This window comes from Heteronotia binoei, chromosome 9, assembly GCF_032191835.1.
Source record: "Heteronotia binoei isolate CCM8104 ecotype False Entrance Well chromosome 9, APGP_CSIRO_Hbin_v1, whole genome shotgun sequence".
Classification (NCBI taxonomy): domain Eukaryota; kingdom Metazoa; phylum Chordata; class Lepidosauria; order Squamata; family Gekkonidae; genus Heteronotia; species Heteronotia binoei.
Window position 1 is genome coordinate 54,291,020 of NC_083231.1, and position 25,921 is coordinate 54,316,940.

General features: G+C 38.5%; 1 protein-coding gene across 1 annotated transcript in view; it reads left to right on the top strand.

Annotated features, from left to right (window-relative positions):
• Positions 1-1,396: 1,396 nt before the first annotated feature.
• Positions 1,397-25,921, top strand: part of MAP9 (microtubule associated protein 9) — a 32,695-nt gene continuing 8,170 nt past the window's right edge. Inside the window, exons 1-10 of the mRNA XM_060246610.1 lie at positions 1,397-1,560; positions 4,547-4,672; positions 5,623-5,707; positions 7,144-7,710; positions 11,829-12,061; positions 12,580-12,688; positions 18,314-18,588; positions 19,992-20,047; positions 21,714-21,879; positions 22,633-22,722. Coding sequence (XP_060102593.1) covers positions 4,598-4,672; positions 5,623-5,707; positions 7,144-7,710; positions 11,829-12,061; positions 12,580-12,688; positions 18,314-18,588; positions 19,992-20,047; positions 21,714-21,879; positions 22,633-22,722 — 1,656 coding nt within the window. The 5' untranslated portion in view covers positions 1,397-1,560; positions 4,547-4,597. The remainder of the gene's footprint in view (positions 1,561-4,546; positions 4,673-5,622; positions 5,708-7,143; positions 7,711-11,828; positions 12,062-12,579; positions 12,689-18,313; positions 18,589-19,991; positions 20,048-21,713; positions 21,880-22,632; positions 22,723-25,921) is intronic.

Sequence of the window (25,921 nt, forward strand, 5' to 3'; positions counted from 1 at the left end):
ATACATACCCCGGAACAACCCTCAGTCTGGCCAGGTCCGATCCTGGCCAGTTAAACTTCCCACTACAGATCTTGATTGGCGGAGCGTATTTGCGGAGCATCCGCTGTGTTGTAATTTCGGGACTGAAATGCAAGACACAACAAATGGTTCATAACTTTCTGGGTGAAAAAGTGACAATGTTGTGAGTATAACTGGAGAGCAAGGAACACGCTTATCCTGGGCTTCAGCTTCTTTGACTTGCATTGAGTCAAGGCAGTTGTGAACTACTAGAAATGAAAAAAACTAGATCTTCTATAAGCAGATAAGGGGAATAGATTATCTCCTGTTGCAAGTGGCTGCAGATGATAAAAGTGTTCCCATTTGCTTTTGGCTATATAAGAGATACCCTCTCCTTGAGCATCCCTGTGGGACAGCATGCTTTAAACACCTTACTACATAGCTTTGAAAGAGCCTGGCTCTTATTACTAATAGCACCTCACACATGCATTATAAAGTGACATGAGAATATAAATATTTTAAACACATTAGACTTATAGACAACTACTATACTGAATAACTCTTTTATGTGTAAACAAATTTAGACAGCTCAAGGTTCTTACACAGTACACACATTTCTGAAAGGAAATAACTATTCTCATTCTCTGCTGCTATTTTTAGATCCTTTGCTACAACTAAATGTTCACCTAATTCTAAAACTGAAATTCTTATTATTGAATAGGCCTTATGCTTGGCCCAAAGAATGCCCTGGAAAGATCTGCTGCATGGGTAGGACAGACCACTGGGAGCCCCTTCTACACCCCTCTGAGCTTTCTAAAGGAAAGGATCTATAAACTAAGTTTGACCAGCTTTTGGCACCATAAAGACTGACAGATTTATTGCAACTTAAGTCAATAATAAGAGAGCCACGTCCAGCGCAAACCTTTGCATACTTACTCAGACAAAGTTCCCTACGGTCTGTGCTTAGCTACTTAAATTAGCAGCAGAAAGTTCAATTCCACACTTCAATGGCTTTAAACTGCCTTTAAACTACCACAATACCTCCCCCCCCCCCTTTCTGCTATAGCTAACAGACTTTGCCTATTCCTTGCCTATATATTGAACTTCTTCTGACTTAACGCAGTTGACAAAAGATTCAACAAAACATAATAGCGCCTCCTGTTGGCACATGTTTTTTTTTCTTCTCACGCTGTTCCGGTAATTCACTCTAGCATACCTGCGGACTCTTAAAAAAGAAACCGGCAGGCGCGCCACGAGAGGCTATTCTTATTTCATCACACTTTGGCCCCGCCCCTCTCCCACCTTGACGTGACAATGAAGCCAATCCCGGCAAGAAGGCGTGACTCGGTTTCCACAGCAACACACCGCCGGTCTATGCAGTCATGTCCAGCGCGGCAGAGGTTGCTAGGTAACGCGTCCGGCGGAGAGGCCTATCTGGCCTGAGGCCGCCGGCGGTGTTCAGTAGACCTGAGGCCGAGGCAGGGCATACAGCAGGGCGGTGTCTGCTCAACGTTCTGGGCGTGTCGCCTCTCGCCCGAGAAAAGAACCCGCGTGCGGCGCGAGGTAAGAGCCTGGGGCGGGGGGCGGAAACGAAAAAGCCGAGCTGTCTCCAGCACGTGTATTTCGCTGGCCGGGTAAGACGCGGGAAGGCTTGTCAGGGGGCCGGCTGGTTCGCCCCGATCCGGGATTCCGATGTCAGAAGTAAGCCGCAAAAAATGTCGCGTGCGGACTTAGGGGTAGTCGCCTCGCCACCCTCTTGTCGATTGTTATTACTGATTTATGAAGATATAGGGATATGAAGACAACGTGGTTCCCGCGTTCAAGGAGCGGGACTAGAAGTCAGGCTTTGATGCTAGCTGCACCCAGCCCTGTAGCTAGAGGCCACAGGGAGAGGGGGCCATGGGCGGCCACAAGGGGAGGGAGCCCTTTAAATTATGCAGAGGGCTGGTGACTGCTCCTGCTGCCCCTCCCACATGATTTAAAGCCCACCTAGAAGCTGATTTGTGGGCTTTTTAAATGGCATGGGAGGAACAGTGGGCCTGTGGGCCCCTAGTTAGCTATGGGGCTGTCTGGACCCCACCAAATCCGTACCCCGCAAACACTGGAAAACTCTTCGGCAGCCAAATGTCTTTGGCTCTTTTCATCCTTGACACACACAAGCTTTAGCCTTCTCCACATCCACCTGCTTGCACTATTCACAACTGATAACACCTAGGAATTGTTTTCTAGTATCATTAAAAATAATTGTGTTATTACTTAGGATGTGACATTTATAATTTAAAGATTACTTTATTATTAATCAGACTCTCAATAGTGAAAACAACTATTTGGAACATAAGATCAAGCCCAATAAGAATCATAAGTAGAGGACAGCGTACAACAGTAAAGTAAAGGAAAATTTTAAAAAGCACCACATTCAGCCAGACATCTTCCATGAACAAAAAAGTTTTAAATGAAACAAACTAGTTGCCACGCATACAGCTGTGGGGAAGGCGCAGGGAATATGAGGTGCCATTGAAAGAAGGCCATCTGGAGTGACCATCCACTTAATCTGTGGCAGAAGGTGTTTTTGTGTTCTCGCTGTATGTTTTGCCACATGCTTGAGTACAAGGGTTAGTAAGTTTGATTTGACATGAATCCTCTATTAATGAGAAGGGGGGGGGGGGAAATAGAAGAAAAGTTGACCCATATTAGGCACCTCTATGTTAGGAATTTCTATATAGGCCATTTTGGATTAAATAGTAATATGTTCTCATGTTATAGTATTTCTGATGCATTTGTCTTTCACTCACTGCTTTGTGTGCGAAACCAATTACAGCTCAGTTGATTTTTGATTTCTACTTGTCTGAATGATTTGTAGTCATGAAGGGTCATGTATGGTGTAGCCTAAAGAGTTACACCTTTCTATGTCCACAGAAGTCAGCGGGCTTAGAAAGGTGCAACTCTGTTTTGAATTGTACTCTGAGTTGGATAACTTCAGGCAAGTTGGGTAACCTTGGGCACTTCACTGTAATATATCTCACAGGCTGTGAAGAAGTTAATATATTTATTTTGTAATTAGTGGATTAAGATCTTAGGGCATGGGAAAGAAACCCAGATGAAGTCTTAATGCTTAACATAGTTGTTAATTAAAGTGCAACCATACTATAAGTTTGTGGACCAATGGTATAATAGTACTTTCCTAGGGATTGTTTAGGTGGGTAGGCTTTACTTCTGTCATTTGCATACTTTATGCACAAGAAAGTGTTTTCTACTGCTTTCCTCATAAAAGAATCTTTTTCAGTGTACTCATGTGAGTATATCCCTGGCATTTTTCTCTGATCTGCTTTCTAGAGAGGTATCTGTCTCTTTCTGTGACAGGCAGAGGCGCCCTGGGAAACTAATGTTAACATGAATATGTTTGGAATACATAGCCTCCCTTAAAAATAATGAATACTCCTGCATCCTCTTTGCTGTGGTTTCGCCTGTGGTTAGAACAGTATTGTAGTTAAAGCATATGTTAAACAGAAGTATCTTTTGTATGAAAATTCAACAGGAAGCTCTAAAAGTTTTTAGTTATCTTTTGTGTCTATATATAAATTATCTGGGCCTTTCAACCTTGAAAGCAGCTTATATTAAACAGGTAGGCATGGTAAACAGATTGTCTTGAAGACTTGGAAGGCGCTTACATGCAAATGTCTGAGCCAGATACACAAATAAAACTTAGTCCTAAAGGTGTCACTGGACTCAAATTTTGTTCTACACAAAAAAAGAATGCAAGATGCATATAACATATGGAATTCTAATTTATGTTTCAATTGTAACAGTAGTGGTACTTAATATTTACCTCTCCAAACTCAGGATTTTCTCGGTCTGCTCAAATCCCTTATATTTATTTGCTATTATTTGTTGATTATTTATTGGTTTATTGTTGATGTTTTTATGTTGTAAGCCCATTTTTGGGGTAGGGCAGGGTATACATTAGATAAATAAATAATAAATATAGATGATTAATTATTCTTCCACCCATTCCTTTCTCACTTTTTTTAACTTACCTGCATTGGACAATAAGGGTAATTTATTCAAAATCTTCACAGGAATGACACTTGATGGAGTTATAACACCAAAGGAACAACTGTTAATTTTGTCTTAAAAGCTCATCATTGATTACTGAATGTTTGGACCAATGTATATTTCTTCTTTTCCTTTTAGAAATGCAGCCCGTATTAAGTTGCTTTTCTGTTTATTGTCAGATAGTAAAGTTATTGGTTTAAAAAACCTTGGTATACAACACATACAATTGACCTTTGGCAGGCGGTGCCATGTAACAATTTAAAAGCAAGTGTTGGGTAATAAGAAACTTTTTGGCAAACAGCTGTGTAGAATATAAAGATATCTCTGGTCCATTAATCCTGTAACTCAAGATCCAATGTTTAGAAACTAGGCTCACTAACAGAGCCTTCATTGTTTCTGAGGAAAGAGAATGTCTTGTCTTCAAGGCAACATTAGTGCTACTTGCTGCCTGCATAAAAAAATCTCTTTCTGTCTCTTATTTAAATTCTACTTGAAGATTTGCCTTTGCTGGATCACGTTGATCATCTAAGTTCATCACGTCAAAGCCATGTCTGATGAAGATTTTGTCACCACTTTAGCCTACAGCAAGAGCCCAAAGTCCTTCAAAAGAACCACTTTTCAGGTAAAATATTTTGGCCTACAAATTATAAACTTATCGCTGCATATTTAGACAGCTGTGTGTTACTGCTATTGGGCAAACTGAAGATGGGACTGCAGGTTCTTGTTTGGCTCAATCAGCACATTAGATACGCAGGTAATGGCCCCACTGGCCCCATAGCCTTGATCAGGCTGGTTTATTCTTTCCCAAGTTTTCTTTTTAAGAAAATAGAGTGGAAAATAGAACACTGTTTGGTACTGCTTGATTTCTGTGGGAAAGAATGTGAAAATTAAAACACTGTACTCCCAGACTTAAGGAGTTCTGCTGATTCCAACATACTGTAAGATTTTTTTTTTCTGTTACTAGAAATGCAGTTGGGTGCATTTAAATCCCAAGGAGAAAACTTTCAATGCAGTCCTAAGGATAATACTCTTGTAAATCCATTACATCTTTTGTCACTCAGGAAACAGAAGTTTCCATTCCCATGATAATGCCCAGTATTACAAAACATACCAACTTCATAGTACTCTGAATTGCAGGAGTACATGTGTCCTTTTGCTTTCTCAGTTTTTAAGCTCTCCAGATATCTTGAATCAGAATTTTTAAAAATAGGTTGAAAAGCAGATTTTTCAGGCTACAATGTTAAGGTCTGATCTTGCTTGCATCCCTGTGAGATGCAAGCCAGCAATTAGCTTCACTTTATTGATCAGGTGTTGAGTTACAGAACATTTTCTGGAAAGCTGTACTCAGACAGTATACTCAGTTTTTGTTCTTCCACTGAAATTCAGAAACTACCCGTCCAAAATAATCTCCAATTTCAAATAAGAACACAGTTTTCTTGCAGGCTGAGACCAATAGGAAGCACCTTATAGTCTCTGTATTAACTGTGCTTGAGATAAATATAAGGCATTGCACAAGGTAATAGAATTTTAAATATTTGAATAGTAAAACCTACTTTGTTTTAAATATCTTAGGAAGAGCTACAAGAAGCAGTTTTTGCTCATGCAGCAAGGCAGAACAGTACCGAATATCCAGATGACTTTGAGAGTGATGAAGAGGGTATGCTATGTAACAAACCATGTTAAAATGCTGTTTACTTGTGTCTCTGCTCCTTTTGTTCCATAAATAACAGAGCTACCACTACATATAGTATAATCCTAAATATATTTATGAAGATGTAAGCCGCGATGGAATGTATTCTTAGTTAGTGTGCATTAAAGTAATGTTTGATGTTGGTAGTAAAGCACAAATCCTCGCAGCAAAAGAGTCTCATATATCAGCAGAAAGTTCCAAAGGAAAGCACTGGCTTTAGGGATCCAGTCATAATATTTATGCCAAAGGAAAGCACTGGCTTTAGGGATCCAGTCATAATATTTAGAAAGACATGAAGGAATCCTTTTGTTTTATCCATGTTCAGAAGCTAGTAAAATTTCATCTCATTTATTTCTAGATCGATACTTAATGAAGTTACTGTCTCATAGGGATTTGACTTTTATGGAAACATACTTCTTGAATATCTGTCAAGTCTTTTCACTATTACCATGAGGCTAGCTCACAAATAAATTTTTGTTTGTTAGTTTACAGTTTTGCTAATGTTCTACAAACTCTCAGCACTGAAGTGGGATAAGATTTCATAAGACATGGATTCATTCAAAATGTCCAAAGTATGTTTTGAATTGCTGTGCACCATGTTTTGAGATTTGCTTCACACATTGGTGCATTTTACTTAGGAAGTTAGACCAGGAATTAGATGGGTAGTGTACTGTTTCCAGATTGGCATCATGAAGCTTGAGATATCAGCCTTAAAAGTCCTTAAAGCAGGGGTGTTAAACTCATTTGTTATGTGGGCCAGTTCTGATATGAATGAGATCTTGTTGGGCTGGGCCATGTGTGTCATAAAATGTAATGCCAGGTAGCAGAAATATAAACTTTATAAAGCACATAGAGAAACACAATAAAATATTTTTTTTAAAAAAACTTAAAACATGCTTAAAACATCAGTACTTGTTGGTCTTAAGGTGCTTGCTTTGTATCTCTCCTGTGTGATCTAGGGAACTGGGCAAAGGAAGCGCTGGCTCTTTCCTTCCTTCCCCAGGGGACCTGGAGGGGAAGGAGCTTCAGCCAATAGAAAGAAGAGAAGCTTAACACAGTAGCTCTGTTGTGCGATTGAGAGAGCCTGGCAAAGCAAGCTATCCCTCCCCTCTCCTCCCCAAGGAGGAGCCTCAGCCAGTGGAGAAAGTAGAGGCTTTGCTCTGTAACTCCTGTGTGATTGAGCAAGCCTTGCAAAGCAAGCTGCGATACAGAAGGAAACGAGAGAGGAAGCAGATGACAGCCAGTTGTTCAGGGGCCCGATAGGAGCCCTCCGGGGGCCTAATTTGGCCGCTGGGCCACATGTTTGACACCCCTGTGCTAAAGGGTAGAATTCTTCTTTGCTGTGATGATTCTTCACTACATTTCTTTCTTTTTCATGGAATGCTAATGTGATCTGTTTTCAGGTACAATAGAGGAGCTCCCTGAAGATGTGGAAAGCATGCCAAAGAAATCAGTAGCCTTTGCAATTCCTTTGTCCAGCTACAATCTTGGCAGTATAGGCCCTTTGCAGAGTAGAAGCGTAGAGGACTTGGCTTCATCATACAATGATGACAGAGCTCAGCAAGTGTCCATGTTGGAGAGTGAGGCTGTGCCTTCTTCACTAACTGAAAATTCTCAGTTGTATGAAAAGAGTGCAACAGAAACATCCATCTCCTTTGAAATGTCTCCTTCAGATGACTATTCTTGGAAAAGGGGAACTGTTGATGACTTGGCTTTGTCTGAGAATGAGGAAAGAATGAAAGCGACATGCTTGTTGAAAAGTAAAAAGCTGAGTGGAGAGAGCCAAAGAGATGACTTCAAACTTTCAGTTTCTGAAGAAGAGTTAAATGTTGAGGGGAATCAAGATCAACAGAACATGGTATCTATGACTGAGCTGCAGATGGAGGGGAATGATGTGGTGCCACACAAGCCTGTCATCAAGCCAGTACCAAAGCCCAGGGAATTCAAGACTAAAACAGCATCAGCTTCAGGTAAGTGCTCTTCATATTTTTAAAAATTAAATAATTGTAGAAATTTCATTAAGGTGTCTTTAAAAATCTTCAATGATGTGCTGAAAGTGTGACAGGTAGGTTCTTCTTGGAACTGAACATGTTTTAAGAACTGTTAACGACTGCAACAGAGAGCATGTAACATCTCATAAACCCTGGTGACCCAGAAGTTGTAGAGAATCATTATTTTTTAAAAAAACTTGCATGCTCAAGGAATTTTTTTTCTTTTTTAAAAAACTGTTAAATTAGAAAAACTCCAATACAAGTACATAAAACAATACATACACAAAATATACGTGAGGGCAAAACAAATAGAAAACAGAAGATATACAATGCTCTCTTCCTGATACCATTATCTACGCAGTTTGAATGAAACAGAAAAGCAATACCCCTCGCCTTAACGTCATAATGATTCCTCCTCTCCAGGTACCCCACAGATAATTAACTGAGATTAAAAATATACTTTTATGGATATATCCATATATCAACATACAGAAAATTTCCCCTCCGACTTCCACATTCAGCAACAACCACAAATTGGACCACATTAATGTTATTTTTAAAAGTATTCTATAGTGAATTGTACTGGATTTGCACAACATATATCTTTATTGATAGCTTATAAGGATTTTACCTTAGGCAGAGGGATATATAAAATCTGTGCAGTCTGGTTTTGCCCTAAGCTTTTAAGATTTAATATTTATGAAGTATTTATTATATGTCTACCATACTTTCACCCCCAAATGCTAAGAACAGTTTACAATAAAATTATTTTAATACAAAACCAATACAATACAGCAAAATTCATTCAAATTACCACTGGAAGACTAAAGCAGAAAAATAGGGCAGAAGTCACCCCAAAACAAAAGATCTGTGGATGCTAATGAAATACCTGCCTTAACTTCAAAGGCAGGGGAGGCCAATGAATGCTCTGTTAGATCTGATTTTTGAGTGTCTGATTTTAAGGCAGTCCTTCTGATACCATGAGTTACAGAAGTTTTGAAGTGAATCTGGCTGTCAGACTTTGCCTCCTGTGGGGGGAGGTTGTAGTCTGGGATGGGTGCACCCTCCAGCCTTATTTCCTTAGCACACCCCATGTGTGTTTCTGTACAGGTGAGGAAGGGGGTTTTCAACACTTTTAGCCCTTTTCCCCCAGTTCTTGATCCACCCTCTGACTGCTTAGGTATGACTGAGCCTGTTCTTCCAGACAGCCTTGAGGTTGTGCCTAATAAAGGTCTGCCTGGAGCCAGATCCACCGCAGGCTCTGCCAGTGCCCTCCAATGGGGGCGGGACATGGCTCATTCCCAGTTTCTGAGCCAATGGGTCTTCCTCTGTGTTTTCCTCCCTCACAGCCCTTCCTGACTTAAGGCTTCAAAACAAACTCCTGCTGGGCAGTGCTACTCCCAGGAAGTCACTATCCCCTATTTCTGCCTGTTTTCAGGCCTCTCCTTCACTCCTACTCCAACCATCTCAGCCTGTGATGTGGCTGTGTCATCCTGGCCAGCTGCCCCTGGGTATGTTGGGGAGGCTTCCTCCATTCTTCCCCCCCAGGTTGCTTCTGGCAAGTGAGTCTGCCTGGGCACATCCTGCCTGCCTTCCCAGCTGCTTCCACTGCTTTGTTGCTGCTGCTGTAGCCCTACCACACTTTTCTGGCAGGCCATGTGCCCTGTCAGTGTTACTGCAGCCACCTGGCCTGGTCTTGTTGGCACTAATGGTGGGGGGATTCCTCAGCCTTGATACCACTGTGGCCTTTTGGCCAACCTCTAAAGCTGCAGCTAAGTGTGGGGAGGGCTTGGCCAGCCCTTGATACTGACACTTCGTCCATTCCTAAGCAGAGTTCTTCTAAGACCTCAATGGACTTAGAAGAATGAAGCTCTGTTTAAGATTGCACTATAAATTGCACTTACATACTAAATGAAAGGATATGACTTGGCCATGTTAGCAGTTTCACTTTAGCATTATAAAACTATTGAAGTTTCTGGGTTATATTTTAAGGCAACCTCACATATAATTTATTAATATATATTTTATTATTAATAGTTATAATAGATGTAACTATGATGAATAGCATGAGTAACTGTGCCAAGGTCTCTCCTTTCTGAGAAAGGATGCAGTTAGCATATTAACCAAATTTACTAAAAGGTACTTCAGGATCAAAAACTACTTCTGGTAAGAGAATAGTATTATAGGCTTTTTTTTTTCTAGTGGTAGGATGATAAAGTCTAGAGGAATTAATATGAGAGTAATCACTCCATCTCACAAACAGCAAAGGTTGCTTTAGTTCTTAGCATCTTCCCACAGATATTCCTCAGGTTTGTGGTGCCAATTAAATACTTCTGTTTATCCAGGGTTTCTGTTGAGTCTTTTTCTACTTACTGTATACTGTAGATATTATTGGCTTTTTAAAAAAATTAGCATGCGTTGGGTGTATCTGCTGGGAGGATGGAAATTATTAAATAGGCAAATAAATTAAAAGTGAATAAGTAAGCACTTTCTGACAATTGAACATGCTTTAAACTATTAATATCATCCTTGGAATTTGTTGTACACTAAATATTTTAAGCTCCAAATGCAACTGAAGAGTTTTATTTTTCTCCACTCAGTGGCAGTATTGACCAAGTATATCTACCTCAAAATACTGATTCAGTGTTTCAAAATATATATCTGAACTTTTGAAAAACGTGAATCTCAAGCAGAGCTAATTTTTACTTTGATTTTCAAATTCAAATCTTTGCAATAAAGAAAGATGATAAACTAGTGAAATAAATAAAATGTTGGCATTTGCCTGTTTGTTGAGGGAGAACTTTTTGTCACTTTTTTGGAAAAAAGACCACTTTGTCTTTTTGTGACTTTTTTTTAAAAAAGACCAGCAGCAATGATGCTACTTGTTCAGAGTGGTGATGAGCAAATGGAGCAGATTGGGGACCCTCCAATAGAGGGGCCATACAGTTGGATGGGGGGATTGAAAGGATAGGCCTGGCTTCCCCTGGGCCCCACTATAGCTATGAGCCTGTCTGGAAGACCTGGGTTTGAATCCCTGGTCTGCCATAGAAGATTGCTCAATAAAATGTAAAAGAAAACGATAAGCTACTTTGGGTTCCAAGTGGGGGAGTAAATAAATAAGGCAGAATACTTTTGCTAATCATTTTGTCTGTATAAGAGTTGCTTCGAGGCAGGAAATTAAGCACCTCAAAATTCATGTGATTATGATTAGTGGGAGTGCGTTTGAAAGGAGGATTTATGTATTGTAAAGACACAAAGGCTATGAATTTGGAATGTAATTCTGTGCAGTATGCACATATTTCTTCACAGTACACACATATTTCTTTCACTCCCGTGGGTTCTGTATCAGTGATGTTTCATCTACCTTGTATCATAGATGTTAGGGGTGTTTTGCCTTCATGGCAGAACAAAAGGGGGAAAATGGCAGGTGATAGATGACTGATTTATTATAGAAAGCCCCTATTTGTTTCACGATGCAAGCTTTGTAAGGGGGAATCAGAACATTCATCTAGTGCTTGAACTGTCCACAGCAATTAAATTCTTGCCTTCATGGCAACAGCAGTATTAGCAACATTATAATAAATTAATATGTTTTGCCACAGTTGAACAATCTGGCACTTAGATCTCATGGTTAATCTAATAAAAAATGAAAAAAATCAGCATATATTCACCACATATTATGCCACTTGATATTTGTTTTTTAGAAAAATTGACCTTTACTGCTAAAAGCAACAACTGAAATTGGCTTAAAGACTTGTTTCCAATTAAATACCTCCTTCAAATCATCCCCGAATAGGAGTTCGACCTAATGGTTGTTGTCAAATATTTGACTTAACTTTTTCATAAAAGATGTAGGGCTGATTATGTGTAGTTCATAAAAAGTTCCTGAAAAAAGGTGCCACTTACTTGTCAGTTTTAGATATTTGGGAATGTTCAATTTGGTTTTAAATTAACAGATGGAATTAATAATATCTTCTGGATGTTTGAACTACCCTGACAGCAGTTGATAAAAGAAAGCAGTTCTATGAGACTTTTTGTCTCTAAATAAACAAAGTTATTTCCAAAGCCCATTGACAATGTAGTTTTTTTATATGCAGCAGAGAACATCAGCATTCCTGCACTAGATGATTATTTAAAGCCATCTCCTCAACCCAGAAGTATTTTAAGAAAAAGTAGCCATCTGGAGGACTACGAAGGATCCAAGGCAGAGGACAGAGCATCTTATTGTCATAGATTATTTTCATTGTCTGCACCACCTTCCCTTACGAGGTTGAATGACCAAGTGAAGAAATCTGAACAAAGAGCACTTTCCGAAAGTCCTGGTCCTGAGGTTAGGAAAGGATTTTTTCTATCTATTCACAAACAAGAGTTATACTCCAGCCAAAATAAAGTCTGTGTAGGTCCCTTTGTTTTCAATATAGAAATAACTGTATGCTTAACTCTTTCCTGTTGAAATAAACTGGATTTACTTTGGTTGGATTGCATCCAGAGATACTTATAAGTTGTCAGTTAACATAATTGTTATCAGTCAAGAGAAAATCTGAGGATAGCAGTAGCATTGTTGCTCCCCTGTTTTGAGGAAAGGCTTAAATGTAGTTATGAAGGAACAGCATACTTAAGACAAAAATTGGGGGACTGAATTTTGTTGCAGACTTCAAATAGGCTGAAACATATTCCTTCTAGCATTCATTTGGAGGGAAAGCCCACTTTTGTTTCTTTGCATGTGCAGTTTCTGAATCATTTCCAGGCAAATGTAATTTTGGAATTCAAACAGGATTTGTTGTGGCGTGAATTGTTCATAATTGTTCAAATTGTCTTTATGTTTACCTATACCTACTTGTACCCCAGGGTCCTTGGATAGCAAGCTCCTCATCACCATTTCCTATTAATTTTTCATCAATGAATGAGAGAACAGGAGATTCCAAACTGATAATGTCAGAGGAAGAATCTTTAAAAGGTAAATAATATTAACAACCTTTTTTTAGAATTTTGTTAATAATTAAGGGGATATTGTAATTCTTGTAATACCTGAGTCGCATCCTGCCTCCAAGAAGTTTCTGACTATTAGTGGAAGAAAGTTTATACTCCAACTTTTTAAAAAGTCCAATGTTTTATCATTAACTTTGGCTGTGTCTTAATCTTCCATAATCATGAGAGTGATTTGGAGAAGAGATGCTAACCAACTGAAATAATGTATTAGTAATATGTTATAGATGCAACTCAGTTGTGGAGGCCAGTTTGAAAAATAAATAAGTAAACTCAATTTACTTAGTAGTTTGAGAAATTAAGATATGTAAACTCAGTTATGGAAGCTAGTTTAAGAAATAAATTCCTGACTTCCGGGGTTGGAAAATGCCGAGCTGAGTTGCTTTCCCTAACGGGGGCAGGCTGCCACTTCTGTTCAGGGTAGTAAAAGGCAAATTAATGCCTTCTGCCTACATTTCTCAGCTAGAGAATTGTCCAAGATATGCACAGATACTTTGAGGAGACCTACCTTGGCTGAAAGGGAGTCCCGGGGGGGGGGGGGCTCCTTTGAGGGCTCTCCAGAGAGAAGTTGCATATTCATCGTCTGCAGAAGTTTCCAGAGTCATTAATTTGACATAAGCTCGACAGGATCCAAACCTTCTTTTACAATTTTAAACATTTAATCTACAAAGGTCTGGTGTTGATTTGGATAAACTACGGAAAAAAGGTACTGATTGCTATCTCTTCACTCCAGGACTAATTAAAGTTAAACAAAACAAAAGTAAAAGGTGAGAGTTGGAAATATTGAAAGCCTGAGAGGAGAAGAAGATAAGGGGCTGAATTTGAACTTTGTAAACTTAAAAGACAGTGTTAAAAGAAGAAAGGAATTTATTGTTTAGTCTATCTGTGGTTGAGGAGGCAGCCCCATTGTCACAAATCTGCAGCATTCACAGTCAACACAGGAAATACGTCAGATATCGTGAGATTTCTCTGCCAGTGAAACGAGATTTGAAGGCAAGAAAAGCAGGAAGTATTGGAGGAAGAAGAATGAAGTCAACGAAGTAAACGGCCTACTCTAGGATCATAATACCAGAGAGAAACATCGGTGGCCATTGTTGTTGGGAGGACTAAGTTTTAACATCGTTTTTAAAGTGATTGGGACATTAAAAATTGGTGGAGTTAACAGATTTGGCAATTAAAAAATTACTATGGTTGGATAGTAGATAACAAGATTTGAGCTGGTAAAAGGGAAAAAAGATTTTTTTTTTAAAGTGAAGCAAAAGTTGCGACTGCCATTTTGGGAGAAATAAAAACTTTAAACATTAATATCTGAGCCTGGGAGGCTCAGAGGACAGCGAAATTGGGTGCATTGGAAAGGGCAAGCTTCACTTTATCAAACCTGATGGTTCAAATTTAATTTGGTGAGATCAAAATTTTTGATCTTTTTTTTACATGTCAGACCCGAAACAAACTCGTGCTAGGTCTGCTTCAATAGAGAAAATGCAAGCCCAATTAGATGCAATGGAAGCTAGGATAATGAAGGGGGTAAAAGAAATGATAACTGCCTCTAAAAAGGAAATAAGAAAGGATATTGAGGACTCAAAGGAAGAATTAAAAAAAGAAATAGAGAATCTCAGAAATAACACTGTGGTAATAACAAAAAAAAGTACAAGAAGTGGAAGAAAGAGTGAAAACACATGACTCCACCTTGTTAAATTTACAAAAAGTGACAATTCATGACTGCAAACTGATGGAAACTCAGATCTGTCTGAGAGGTGTACCTGAAGATGAAGAATCAGACCTGAAAGAATACATAATAAAAATAATTGCAGAATTTTTGGAGGAAGATCCTGAAAGGAATAGAAATATGTATGACTATATGTATAGAGTAAATTCACTCTATGCAAAAAAGAACAATCTGCCAAGAGATGTCATAAGATTTATGACAAAAGAAATGGTGGGAAAGATCATGAATAAAAACTTCGAAAAGTCATTGACAGTGGGAGGCAGTAGAGTAAGAATTATGAAAGAACTACCAAGACAAGTGCTAACTGACAGAAAGGCATATAAAAAATCGACAGAAAAACTACATGATAATGGAATGAGGTACAGATGGATAATACCTGAAGGTTTGAGCTTTGAACTTCAAGGGAAAAGGATTACAAGCACAAATACACAGGAACTGCATAGATTTTATGAAAAAAAAATAATGAATTTGCACCATGATGGACTATAAATTGATATCTTGGAATGTAAATGGACTAAATTCACCACACACAAAAAAGGCAACGTTTCATTGGATAAAAAAACAAAATTGTAATATAGTATGTTTACAAAAGTGCATATTAGACAAAAGGATTATAAATTTCTATGGAATAAACAATTGGGACTAGAATTTTTTACATTGGCTGAACAGAAGAAGAGAGGAGTAGTCTTTTATATTAAACAAGAATTAGACCCGAAATTGGTATTTAAAAATAAAGATGGAAGATATATAGCGGTAGAAAATTACTTTCAATGCCAGAAAAGGTTGTTGTTGGGACTTTATGCTCCAAATGGTGCTAAAGACATTTTCTTTAAAAATATTACACAACATCATGATGAAGTGACCTATGAGCAAATTTTATTGATGGGGGACTTTAACGGAACAATTCAGAATACGATAGATAGATCTGGGAAGAAAAAAAATGATAAAGAAGGGAAATTGCCAAAGTCTTTTTTTGAATTGGTTAAACAGGAGAGTTTGGAAGATATATGGAGGAAGTTTAATTCTGAAGTACGGGACTATACCTTCTTTTCAGCTAGACATAGCTCTTTCTCTAGAATTGTCATGTTGTGGGGTACTAAAGATTTGGGACTTATAACAAAGAAAATAGAGATATTACCTAAAATAGGAGCTGATCATAACCCAATAATATGGATTACAAAACTGTTGAAAAAATCAAGAAGATGGAGATTAAATGAAGCTTTACTACAAAATAAAGACATAGTGACATCTCTAGAAAATGAAACCAAAGTGTACTTCCAAGTAAATGACAGAGAGGATATAGAATTTCAGACGGTATGGGATGCCTACAAGGCAGTAATGAGAGGATTACTAATAACATTGAATAATAAAGACAAGAGAGCAAAAGATAAACAAATGTTGGACATTCAAAATGAAATTAAGAAAAAAGGTGAATTAAGGAAAAGGCCAGGAAAAAAGAAAATTATAAGGGAGATTACAATATTGCAAGCACAAATGAGACATCTGTTAAATAAAGAATTGGAATGGAATTTGAAAAAATTAAAACAGAAATCTTTTGAGGGAGCGAATAAACCTGGAAAATATTTGGCCTGGCAATTGAAGAAAAAGAGAGAAAGTAAAATTATTAATAAAATTATGGCTGATGGAAGAGAGATGGGAGATCAAGAAGGAATAGAGAATTTTTTAAATATGCTAAACTATTTAAAGGTGTTAAAGTAAAGAAGGAAAAGATGGAAGCGTGTTTGCAGAAGATTAAAATAGCACCCTTAACTGATTACATGGAAAAAGTTTTGAATGATCCAATTGAAAAAATAGAAATTGAAGTAGCGATTAATGCAATGAAAATTGGAAAGGCACCTGGACCAGATGGATTTAAGGCAAAAAATTTTAAAACGTTTAAAGAAGAATTAATACCGAAACTTCAAAAATGAATGAATGTGATAAGAATTAATGGGAAAATACCAAATACATGGAAGGAAGCAGTAATTTCGTTGATTGAAAAGGAAGATATGTCACTAATGTAAAGAATTATAGACCAATCTCAATATTAAACAATGATTATAAGATATACACAAGAATCTTAGCAGAACGGCTTAAACAATATCTAATAAACTATATAAAGGAACACCAAGTGGGTTTTCTCACTAAAAGGCAAATAAGAGACAATATTAGAACTGCTGTAAGTATTGTAGAATACTATGAAAAACATCCAGAGAAGGAAGTTGCATTATTCTTTGCGGACGCAGAGAAAGCTTTTGATAATTTGAATTGGGACTTTATGTTTGCAGTAATGGACAAAATAAAGTTTGGGGAAAACTTTATAAGAATGATAAAAGCAATTTATACTGAACAACGTGCAAGATTATGTATAAATGCAGATTTTACAGAAGAAATGACAATCAGCAAAGGTACAAGGCAAGGTTGTCCGCTTTCACCATTGTTTTTTATAATGACTCTTGGAATCTTATTGATGCAAATACAGGATGATGAAGAAATTGAAGGAACGAGAATTAAAGGGTTTTCCTATAAATATAGAGCATTTGCAGATGATATAATGTTTATAAATGAAAATCCTATGCAAGTAACAACTTTGTTGTTAGCGAAAAAACAAGATTTTGGAGAATTTTGTGTAAAATTGGGATTGGATTGTAAAAGTTATGACATGGAGCAAAATGGACAAATTAACAAGAACCTTAAGAGACTATGATTTAGAAGTATTTAAGATAGAGTGGAAAAAGTTCAGAAGATACATGGAAAAAGAGTGGAAAATAAAGACATTGGACAATTTTTGATAATGACTAAGTATAAGAGGGAGGAGGATATTAATTTTGGTTCTTATTAATTAAGGGTACCTTTAATATTAACATTTTATGTAAATAACACCAGCGGGGGTAAAGTAACGGGGGGAGGGGTGGGTAGAAAGTAATCTATGGGATAGATTTTTTAAAAGTACTTATTAATGAAATTTATTACCATATGTTACTAATAAAATTGTTTGAAACGAAGAAATAAATTCCTGAGCCTCTTTGTTTAACTTAGTGATTGTATGCAATTTCTCCTGCAGTCTTTAGTGAACTGTTCCATGTTAAGTCCTGCCTAGTGTGCTACCTGATCAATGCTGTGGTTTCTCATACAGTGAAATGACAGAATCTTGGCCAAGTTTTCAATTTATAAAATGCTTATATTTAAATAGATGTATTTAAAATACTTGGTGAAATTATTATTGGCATCACCCCTACCCTTGTGAGCAAAGCACCCATATTTGGAGGGTTTCCTATGGTCCTAGCACAGTACTGTTCCTCCATCCTGAGCAGCACAGCTGGCTGTTACAGGGAATTTGTGGTCTTTGCACACCTGCTATAACACCATTATGGCCTTCTTTCTAGTCAACAGAGTTACTTGGCCATCTCAGCTCCCATTCTTGCAGGACTATAGGGCATGCACCTTTGGAGAGGGAGGAAGAAGGGGCACCCCCACTTGTGCAGGAAAAGATGCCCCACATCCCCAAGTGCACAGTAGAATGTTAAGGATGTCCCTTAGGTGAAACAAATATTATTTTGAATTCAAGTAGTATTTAAATTTTCTGACTGATAAGGGGAAAAACATGATAGATTGCGGCATTATATGTTATGAAAGCAAACATTTGTCATAACATGGACTGATTATGGAATATGACTACATTCAAATTTTCAGGCACTTTGTCACCACTAAAATAGATTTGTCTTGTGTACTTTTTTTCTTAGAACCTACAGAAGTCCAGAAAAATCCTCCAGCAGCACTCTCCCTTATCCCCTTTCCCTTTGTTTCTCTAGTGTGTGTCTTTTAACCTTAAACAACCTATTTTCTGTCTCCCCCCCTCCCCAACATTAGACCAGGACCAAAAAGAAACTGACAGCTGCAGTGACCTGAAATTGCAGGAAAGTGGCAGAGAATCCCCTTCTGTAATAGAACTGATGATGACCACAGTTTACGAGAAAACTAAACTGAACAAGTCAGTTGAAGATTACCTGGAAGGCAAGCTGCAGACATCAGAATATACTACTGAAGATGGCTCAGATGAAACAACGAAGGAGGATAAGTCTGAACAGAAAATTGCACTAAGTACTTCCAAGGTTGCACTGAATGTGTCAAAGGATTCAGTAAAGGTACATTTCATAAACTTTTATAATTATCCTGTAATAGCAGCAGTAATCTTAGACCGATTTTATAAATGCACACACATGTTCGCATGCGCACATATATACAGTATATTCAAAGATTCCCTTGCAGAACTGGAATGTTCTTACAGTGGCATAGGGGGAAGGCACCAATTCCAGACCAGTCTGCAGGGGCCCCAAACTGCAAAAAAGTTACTTTGGACAGTTTGTAGCTTTCTGGAACCATTTTGGAGGGAGGCACATGGGCATAGTTAAAAGTTGGCACACACATACCTCAAGAGCAGTGCCTTCCAACTCTCTCAGCAGCATCTTTCAATCTCTGTCTGCTATGAAATTTCCAGCAGGTCCCTGCCTTTTAGTATTTATTTTTTGTATCACAGTTCTAATGGTGTGCAGAGAAATATCTTATGGTGGTAGATGCCATTTTAATGTAGAATCCAGAGTGTGTATTTTGGGAGTGGGACATCTAACTAAAGGGAATAACTTGTAGAATCTAGAAGCTGACACAGTCTTTTGTAAAGGACCTGTTACAGTTGGTTTCTGTGTTACTTAGAAGTGTACATACTTCCAGTGTAGGTGAATGCTGTCTTGTAATAGATGATCAGAAACATAGGATACGTTCATACACACTAATATGTGCTTTGCAACTGGATTTTTACTGTATAAGAAGAAAGCACCCATAGTTTGATCATTTCATGCCACCTCTGTTTCATTTTGCAGTCTCTTGTTTGTCAGTATGTAGTTGATTTCTGTTTACCTATCACAGGTACTTGTTTCAGTTTCATATATTTCTATCTTAAGAACACTTTCCTGGGAATGATGTCCCACTGAATAGACCTGAGTAGGCTTCCAAGCAGACCTCCTTAGAATTCCTCTCTCAGTACAGTCAGTTTGTTCCTGGCTTGTTTTTAGTATTGATTGTTGTTGTTATGGATTTATGCTATTGTTTTTGTGAGCTGCCTCAAGCACGTGTCTGGAAACTTGGCATGAAAATTCCCTTATTACTACTAGTACTTCTGCTAGCAATACTGCAGTTATCAAACAAATGCTTTTAGACCTAGCCACATTTGCCACATTGCTAGCTGAATCTGGAAGGATAATCACTACAATTTTTCAAAATGTTTTTATTTATTTATTCTATTAATATCCCGCCCTCCCCACTGAGGCGGGCTCAGGGCAGCTGAGCAGGAAGATAGTATCGATACTTTGTGTTAACACAACGTAGTGGTTTCATGGGTTTTCATTCATATTTATTAAGACTAGTCACAAATTTTTATCATTAGCCTTTTGAGTTTTTAACGTCTTTCAGTTCACTATGCTCAAAAATAAAATGCATTGGTAATTTTGTTGATTACCAAGTTGAACAATCGTTTTTATTCTTGATTTGTTAGGAAGAAGTTGAAGAAAAAAAGACAACTGCACAAAAAACAAAGCCTTCAACAGGAAGGTAGGAAGGGCAGCACTGAAATGATGACTTGAGGAATAAGCTATTCAGAAACATATGAGCTGCATGGTTTTGGATCTTTTGATCTTTAAAATTTTGGATCCTTTGATCCTCAGAATTCATTTACCATGTCCCATTCTTTTTCTCTCTGTGAATGTATTATGAGTTGCTTGTGACATGGATGTGCAGAATTCCTTCTTCACTTCACTTGCCCTGCCAAAATAGAATTTGTTGAGATTCTGAAACAGAAGAAGAGATTGGATTTATACCTCGCCCTTCACTACCTAAGCAGCTTACAATCTCCTTTCCCTTCCCCTCCCCATAACAGACACTTTATGAGGTAGGTGGAGCTGAGAGGGTTCTAACAAAAACTGCTTGAGAGGAACAGCTCTGCAAGAACTTGTGACTATTTCAAGGTCACATCAGCAGGTGCATGTGGAAGAGTGAAGAATCAAACCTGCTTCTCCCAGATAAGAGTCCGTACACTTAACCACTACACCAAACTGGCTCTCCTGTCACCAAACAGGAGTAGTTCCAGGCATTGCATTTCGCCCCCCCCCCTGCCTACAACCAAGGTTGTTAATCATCAGTAGTCTATGAACCAGTTGTGTCTGTTTGTTATACCTGAATGCATTTTTAATTGTTGAGAATTTTGAAAGTGACTTTTGTGAACATTGGCATCACTTTAAATGTTTTCAAAGGCTGTGTCCTGTTACTCACAGTAAATCATCCTTGCTTACACTGTTGTAAGCAGACTTGTAACTCAAATGAATTGCTTTTAGATGTCATGTTTTTATTCATTTGTGATGTATAACATTTTAACTATGGGCTACAAAATTGCCTTCTGCCAGTAGAACAACATGGGCACACTTTTTTTAGAGGCTGTCAGGTGTCATGTGACTGTAGTCTTTATAAATAAAATCCTCTAACATGAACATTCTTCCACTGAGTTTAGGAGGGAACTTAGGAACCCCATCTTGTGGGATAGTTTCTGGCCAGGAATTCATTACTTCCTGTTTTGTTTATTTGTTTTTGGCCATTAAGTTGCCGCAGACTTCTGGCCGCCCCATAGGGTTTTCAAGGCAAGAGATGTTCAAAGATGGTTTGTCATTGCCTGCCCCTGCATAATGACCCTGGTATTACTTGGCGGTCTCCTAGCCAAATACTGACCAGGGCTGACATTGCTTAGCATCCGAGATCTGATGAGATCAGGCTAGCCTGGGCTATCCAGGTCAAGGAATAAACAGTTGTCTTCTCCTGTGTTAGCCTAGAAGCCTTTACCTCCTGGACTAAAGCATATCTTGAACTTCTTGTTTTGTAAAACCATGCTGCATCATTTTTGATGGTTTCATAACTGCTAAGTATGGAATGTTTATTGCTAAGGATATATTAGGAGATTTTAGTATTATTGATTGCTGTGAAGTTGGATTTTTTTCTTTCATTGTTAGCCATTTCTGTTTTTCCATGGAATTTCATTTTAAAAATTCTTCCATACAAGGTATTCAGTCTGCATCTTACCCTTTTATTTTTTGAGGATAGAGTTGAAGCCCAGCCAAATAAAAGTGCCTTTTGAGACCATAATGAATCTGATAATGTTTGCATTTACTTACTAAAAAGGGGTGCTTTATCTATACTTGAAAAGTTTGATATGTTGTATTTTATTTTACAGATCTTTGAGTTCTACATATCTGAAGAAAACAGGAAAGCCTTCTTCTATCCCAATAAGTACATCTTCTCAATATTTAGGAACATCAAAGGTCTTGGACAACAAGCATTTACAAAAATACAGTGCTGAACTTGATAAAGCAGATAGTTTACGGGCAGCTGTTTATCAGGTAAATATTCAGTGTGTTCTAAACCTGAGTGTAGATATCCCGCCACTAAAAACTGTGGCCCTGTTTGCCTCAGCGTAGCATACATTTCTTCATATTGATAGAATTGATCACTATTAAGAAAATATGTAAATACACTTCATATTTACAAAGTGAGTGGGGTGTTGTTGTTTTTGTGAGGGTGTCTATTTAAAAAATATTTTGGAGTGTTGTTTCATACTGTATATCTTAGAATCCACTTCAGAAATTAGTTTACATAGGATACTTTAATGGCTGCTTCAGCAGCTGATTCAGATGTTGTTTTTCCTTCAGAATCTTAGGTGGGCATGATTGGTACAGAGCCTTGAACCTGCACTCTCTCTCTCTCCGCTTCCCCCTCCTCCTCCTTCTCCTCTGTCACCGTGGAGATGAGATTGCAAGTAAGCCAGAGAGTCCCCGTTTGGGATCTCTGACTTGTGAGACTCACTTCTCTTTCTGCCTAACTAGCCACTCCTGAAAGTTATAGGAGTGGCCTTTGCCACAGCATAAGGAACTGTGGTTTGTCTCTTTTTTTTTGACCCCACAGGAAAAGTCCTTTTATTTCATACCAAATAATGAGACATCTCCTCAAAATTAAGGAACTAGATATCATGATGATATCAAATGATGTTGTTGAAACTGATCCTGATAAATTGGATATTCTATATCAGTTTTATGACTGGGTCTAGATATTGCTTCTGCATCTCATTCTACAACATTGTTTGTTTTCTTTCATAGGACTGGTTAGAAAAGAAAAGAATCTTCCTGTTGGAACTACAACGAATAAAAAGAAATAAAGCAGAGAACTTGAAGGATAAAAATGAAAAGGTATATTTTGAACAGGTTCAATACAGCATATAAACTGTAATCAATATTTTTGCACATCCTAAATGCTGGGTTGGAGGAGAAATTTAGGTTCATATCTCTGCTCATGTGTGAGAAAGCAAGTGTGTTGTAATGGTTGGAATGTTGAATTAGCAGCAGGGAGATCTGGATGTGAATTCCATTTTAAGGCTAACTACAGAAGACACTAGCAGTTCTGCACACAGAGACCCCAACATGTTTTCTCTAAAATTTGTGCATGAGAATCAGTTCCAATCACAACTATAGTGCAAGAGAAGGGGTTTAAGCATTCCTCCTAACCCACAAGTGCCCAAAGGAGCCATTCCATGCAGTTGAGCTCTCAGATTTTAAGTTTGCTGGTAATCTTGTGCCCACTGCAGGATCTCCTTCTCTCCCTCCCTCTCTCTTAGAGATATTGTGAAAATAAAATGAAAACTGTATAAACTGTTCTGAGCTCCTTGGGAGATGAAATTGGTAATGTATTTGTACTGTGATTTTTGAGTGCAGTTGAATTTGACTTTCTTGACATCTTCTACATTGAAGACCACAAGGAATTGAGTTTCCCCCGATACTGATCTGACTCCTCTGGTTCCTAGCACTTGAGCAAAGCACTTTACCCCCTTTTTTCCCCCTCCCCACCTTTAACTGAAACTAAATGGACTAGGCATTGTGTGCCTCATAGAATATGCACATCCTTCATCAGACCACTGTGGATGATTTTTAAAATGTTATAATTTACAAAGTATATTATTTTTATACCTGGGGTTGCCTCCAAGTATGCAGAAACCCCTGCCTTCAGCTGGATGGCCCCTGTATGTTGTCCTGCTATGAAGTTCTCTATTTGAAGAATTTATGAATACAGCATTTTTTGTTTGTTTGTGAAATCAGTTACTATTATAGATGGATAACTGAGACGTGAGTAATACTGATTTGTACTAAGATGCCCAGTGATTTGAAACCATGCTATTTTATAGAGTTGGAAGAGACCTTCAGAGTCACCTAGGCCAACCCTCTGCACAGTGCAGGAAACTCACAAATACCTCCCCCTTAGGTTTATACCTTCTCCCTAAGTTCTGCCTAAGTTCCCAGAATCAGCATTGCTATCAGATGGCCATCTAGCTTCTGTGTAAAAACCTTCAAAGGAGAGCCCACCACCTCCTGAGGAAGCCTGTTCCACTGAGGATCCACTCTGATTGTATCACCTCCAGGCTAAACATACCTATCTCCTTTAGCCTTTCCTTGTAGTACTCTGTCTCCAGACCTCTTATCTTCATTGCCATCCTCTGGACACATACCAGCTTGTCAATATCCTTCTTAAACTGCAGTGTCCAAAACTGAACACAACACTCTAGGTGAGTTCTAACCAGAGCAGAGTAAAGCAATACCATTACTTTATGTGATCTGGACACAATACTTATGTTGATATAGCCCAAAACTGAATTTCCTTTTTTAGCTACTGCATCACACTGCTGCCTCATCATGTTCAGTGTATGGTCCATGTAGGCCCCTAGATCCTTTTTACACATACCACTGCCAAGATAGTCTTTCCCATCCTATAATTATGCATTTGATTTTTCTTATGCAGAACTTTACATTTATCCCTGTTAACATTCATTTTGTTTGTTTTAGCCCAGTTTTCCAGCATGTCAAGATCATCCTGTATCATGACTGTCTTCTCTGTCATAGGGGAATGCTGTAGAATGCTGTAGTTTATCTTGATTTCAGTAAGGCTTTTGATAAGGTTTCACATAGTATTCTTGTTGACAAGTTGGTAAAATGTTAGGTGGATCTGTAACTGGTTGACAGATTGCACCCAAGGAGTGCTTGTGAATGGTTCCTTATCCTCCTGGAGTCCTGGGACCTGTTTTGATCAACATCTTTATAAATGATTTGCATGAAGGAATAGAGAGAATACTTATTAAATAAATATGGTAGTAAATTTGGTCACAAATATAGTAGAAGGCAGGATAATCTTGACAGGCTGGAAAACTGGGATAAAAGAAATAAAATGAATTTTAATGGAGATAAATGTAAAGGTAGGAAAAATCCAATGCATAATTATAGGATGGGGGAGATTTGTTTTGGCAATAGTAGTGGTGCATAAATCTAAAAGAGCAAGAATTTCTAACTGCAGACAATTTTAGGATTTCATGGCTATTCTACACACAATGCCATACAATAATCATTATTATTGCCACACTTGGGACACTATACAACTGTGGTTGCATATGTAAACTTAGCCTTCCAAACTGTTGAACTGATAAATTTATAGACTGAGTTAGTGAGCTGGAGAAAAGACATAGTCAGAACCTTTCTGCATCCTGACTGCATTCTTGATTTTCAGATCCAAATTTGTAAATGCAGGATTTTTTCCTTATCTGCTGAAAAAAGTGGTTTTGTTAGTCTGCTGCATTGTCAGGGTCAGAGCTGCCTCATGAGGGCCTTAAAAGAAATTTGAGAAGCAAAGGTATTAATGTCTCCTTAGGTGTTCCTCTAGCCCAGGGGTGGCCAATGGTAGCTCTCCAGATGTTTTTGCCTACAACTCCCATCAGCCCCAGCCAGCATGGCCAATGGCTGGGACTGATGAGAGTTGTAGGCAAAAAACATCTGGAGAGCTACCATTGGCCACTCCTGCTCTAGCCGGTTAGCTAGAAGGAGAGTTAGGCTGTGTGTCCTCCCAGCCCTGAATCTCTGGCCCTTTTGAGGGACACTGTTTGGGGTATGTCTATCTCCTTCCTCTCTCTGCCTCCCAGAGGCTTGTCCCACTCTCCAGAGTTTGGGGGCAGAAACTGCTGCCGGTTAGGTGTGACAAGGGCAGGACTGGGCTATAGCCTCAACCTCCACCCCCCTTAAATTTCTGCTCAGCCTCTCCACAGCCAGCAAATGCCAGCATTGTAAGGTTCAGGGCCATGCCAGGTGGTGGCCATTCCGCCTTTGTTTGGCCCTGCTGGGTCAGCCATGCTGCCAGACTCTTGATCAGGCCCAGCTCAGACAGAGGTCAGACTGTCCTGCGCACCAGCAAGCAGGTGCAGGGCCAAATCTCAGTGTCCATGGGCCACCAGGTGAGCTGCTCCAGCTGGGCTTCTGCCCTTCATCTCCAGCAAGTATGGAGGTGATGGGACTACCCATGAACAATTAGCTATAATGTTTTTTTTTTCTTTTCCCCTGAAGTAACAATCTGAAA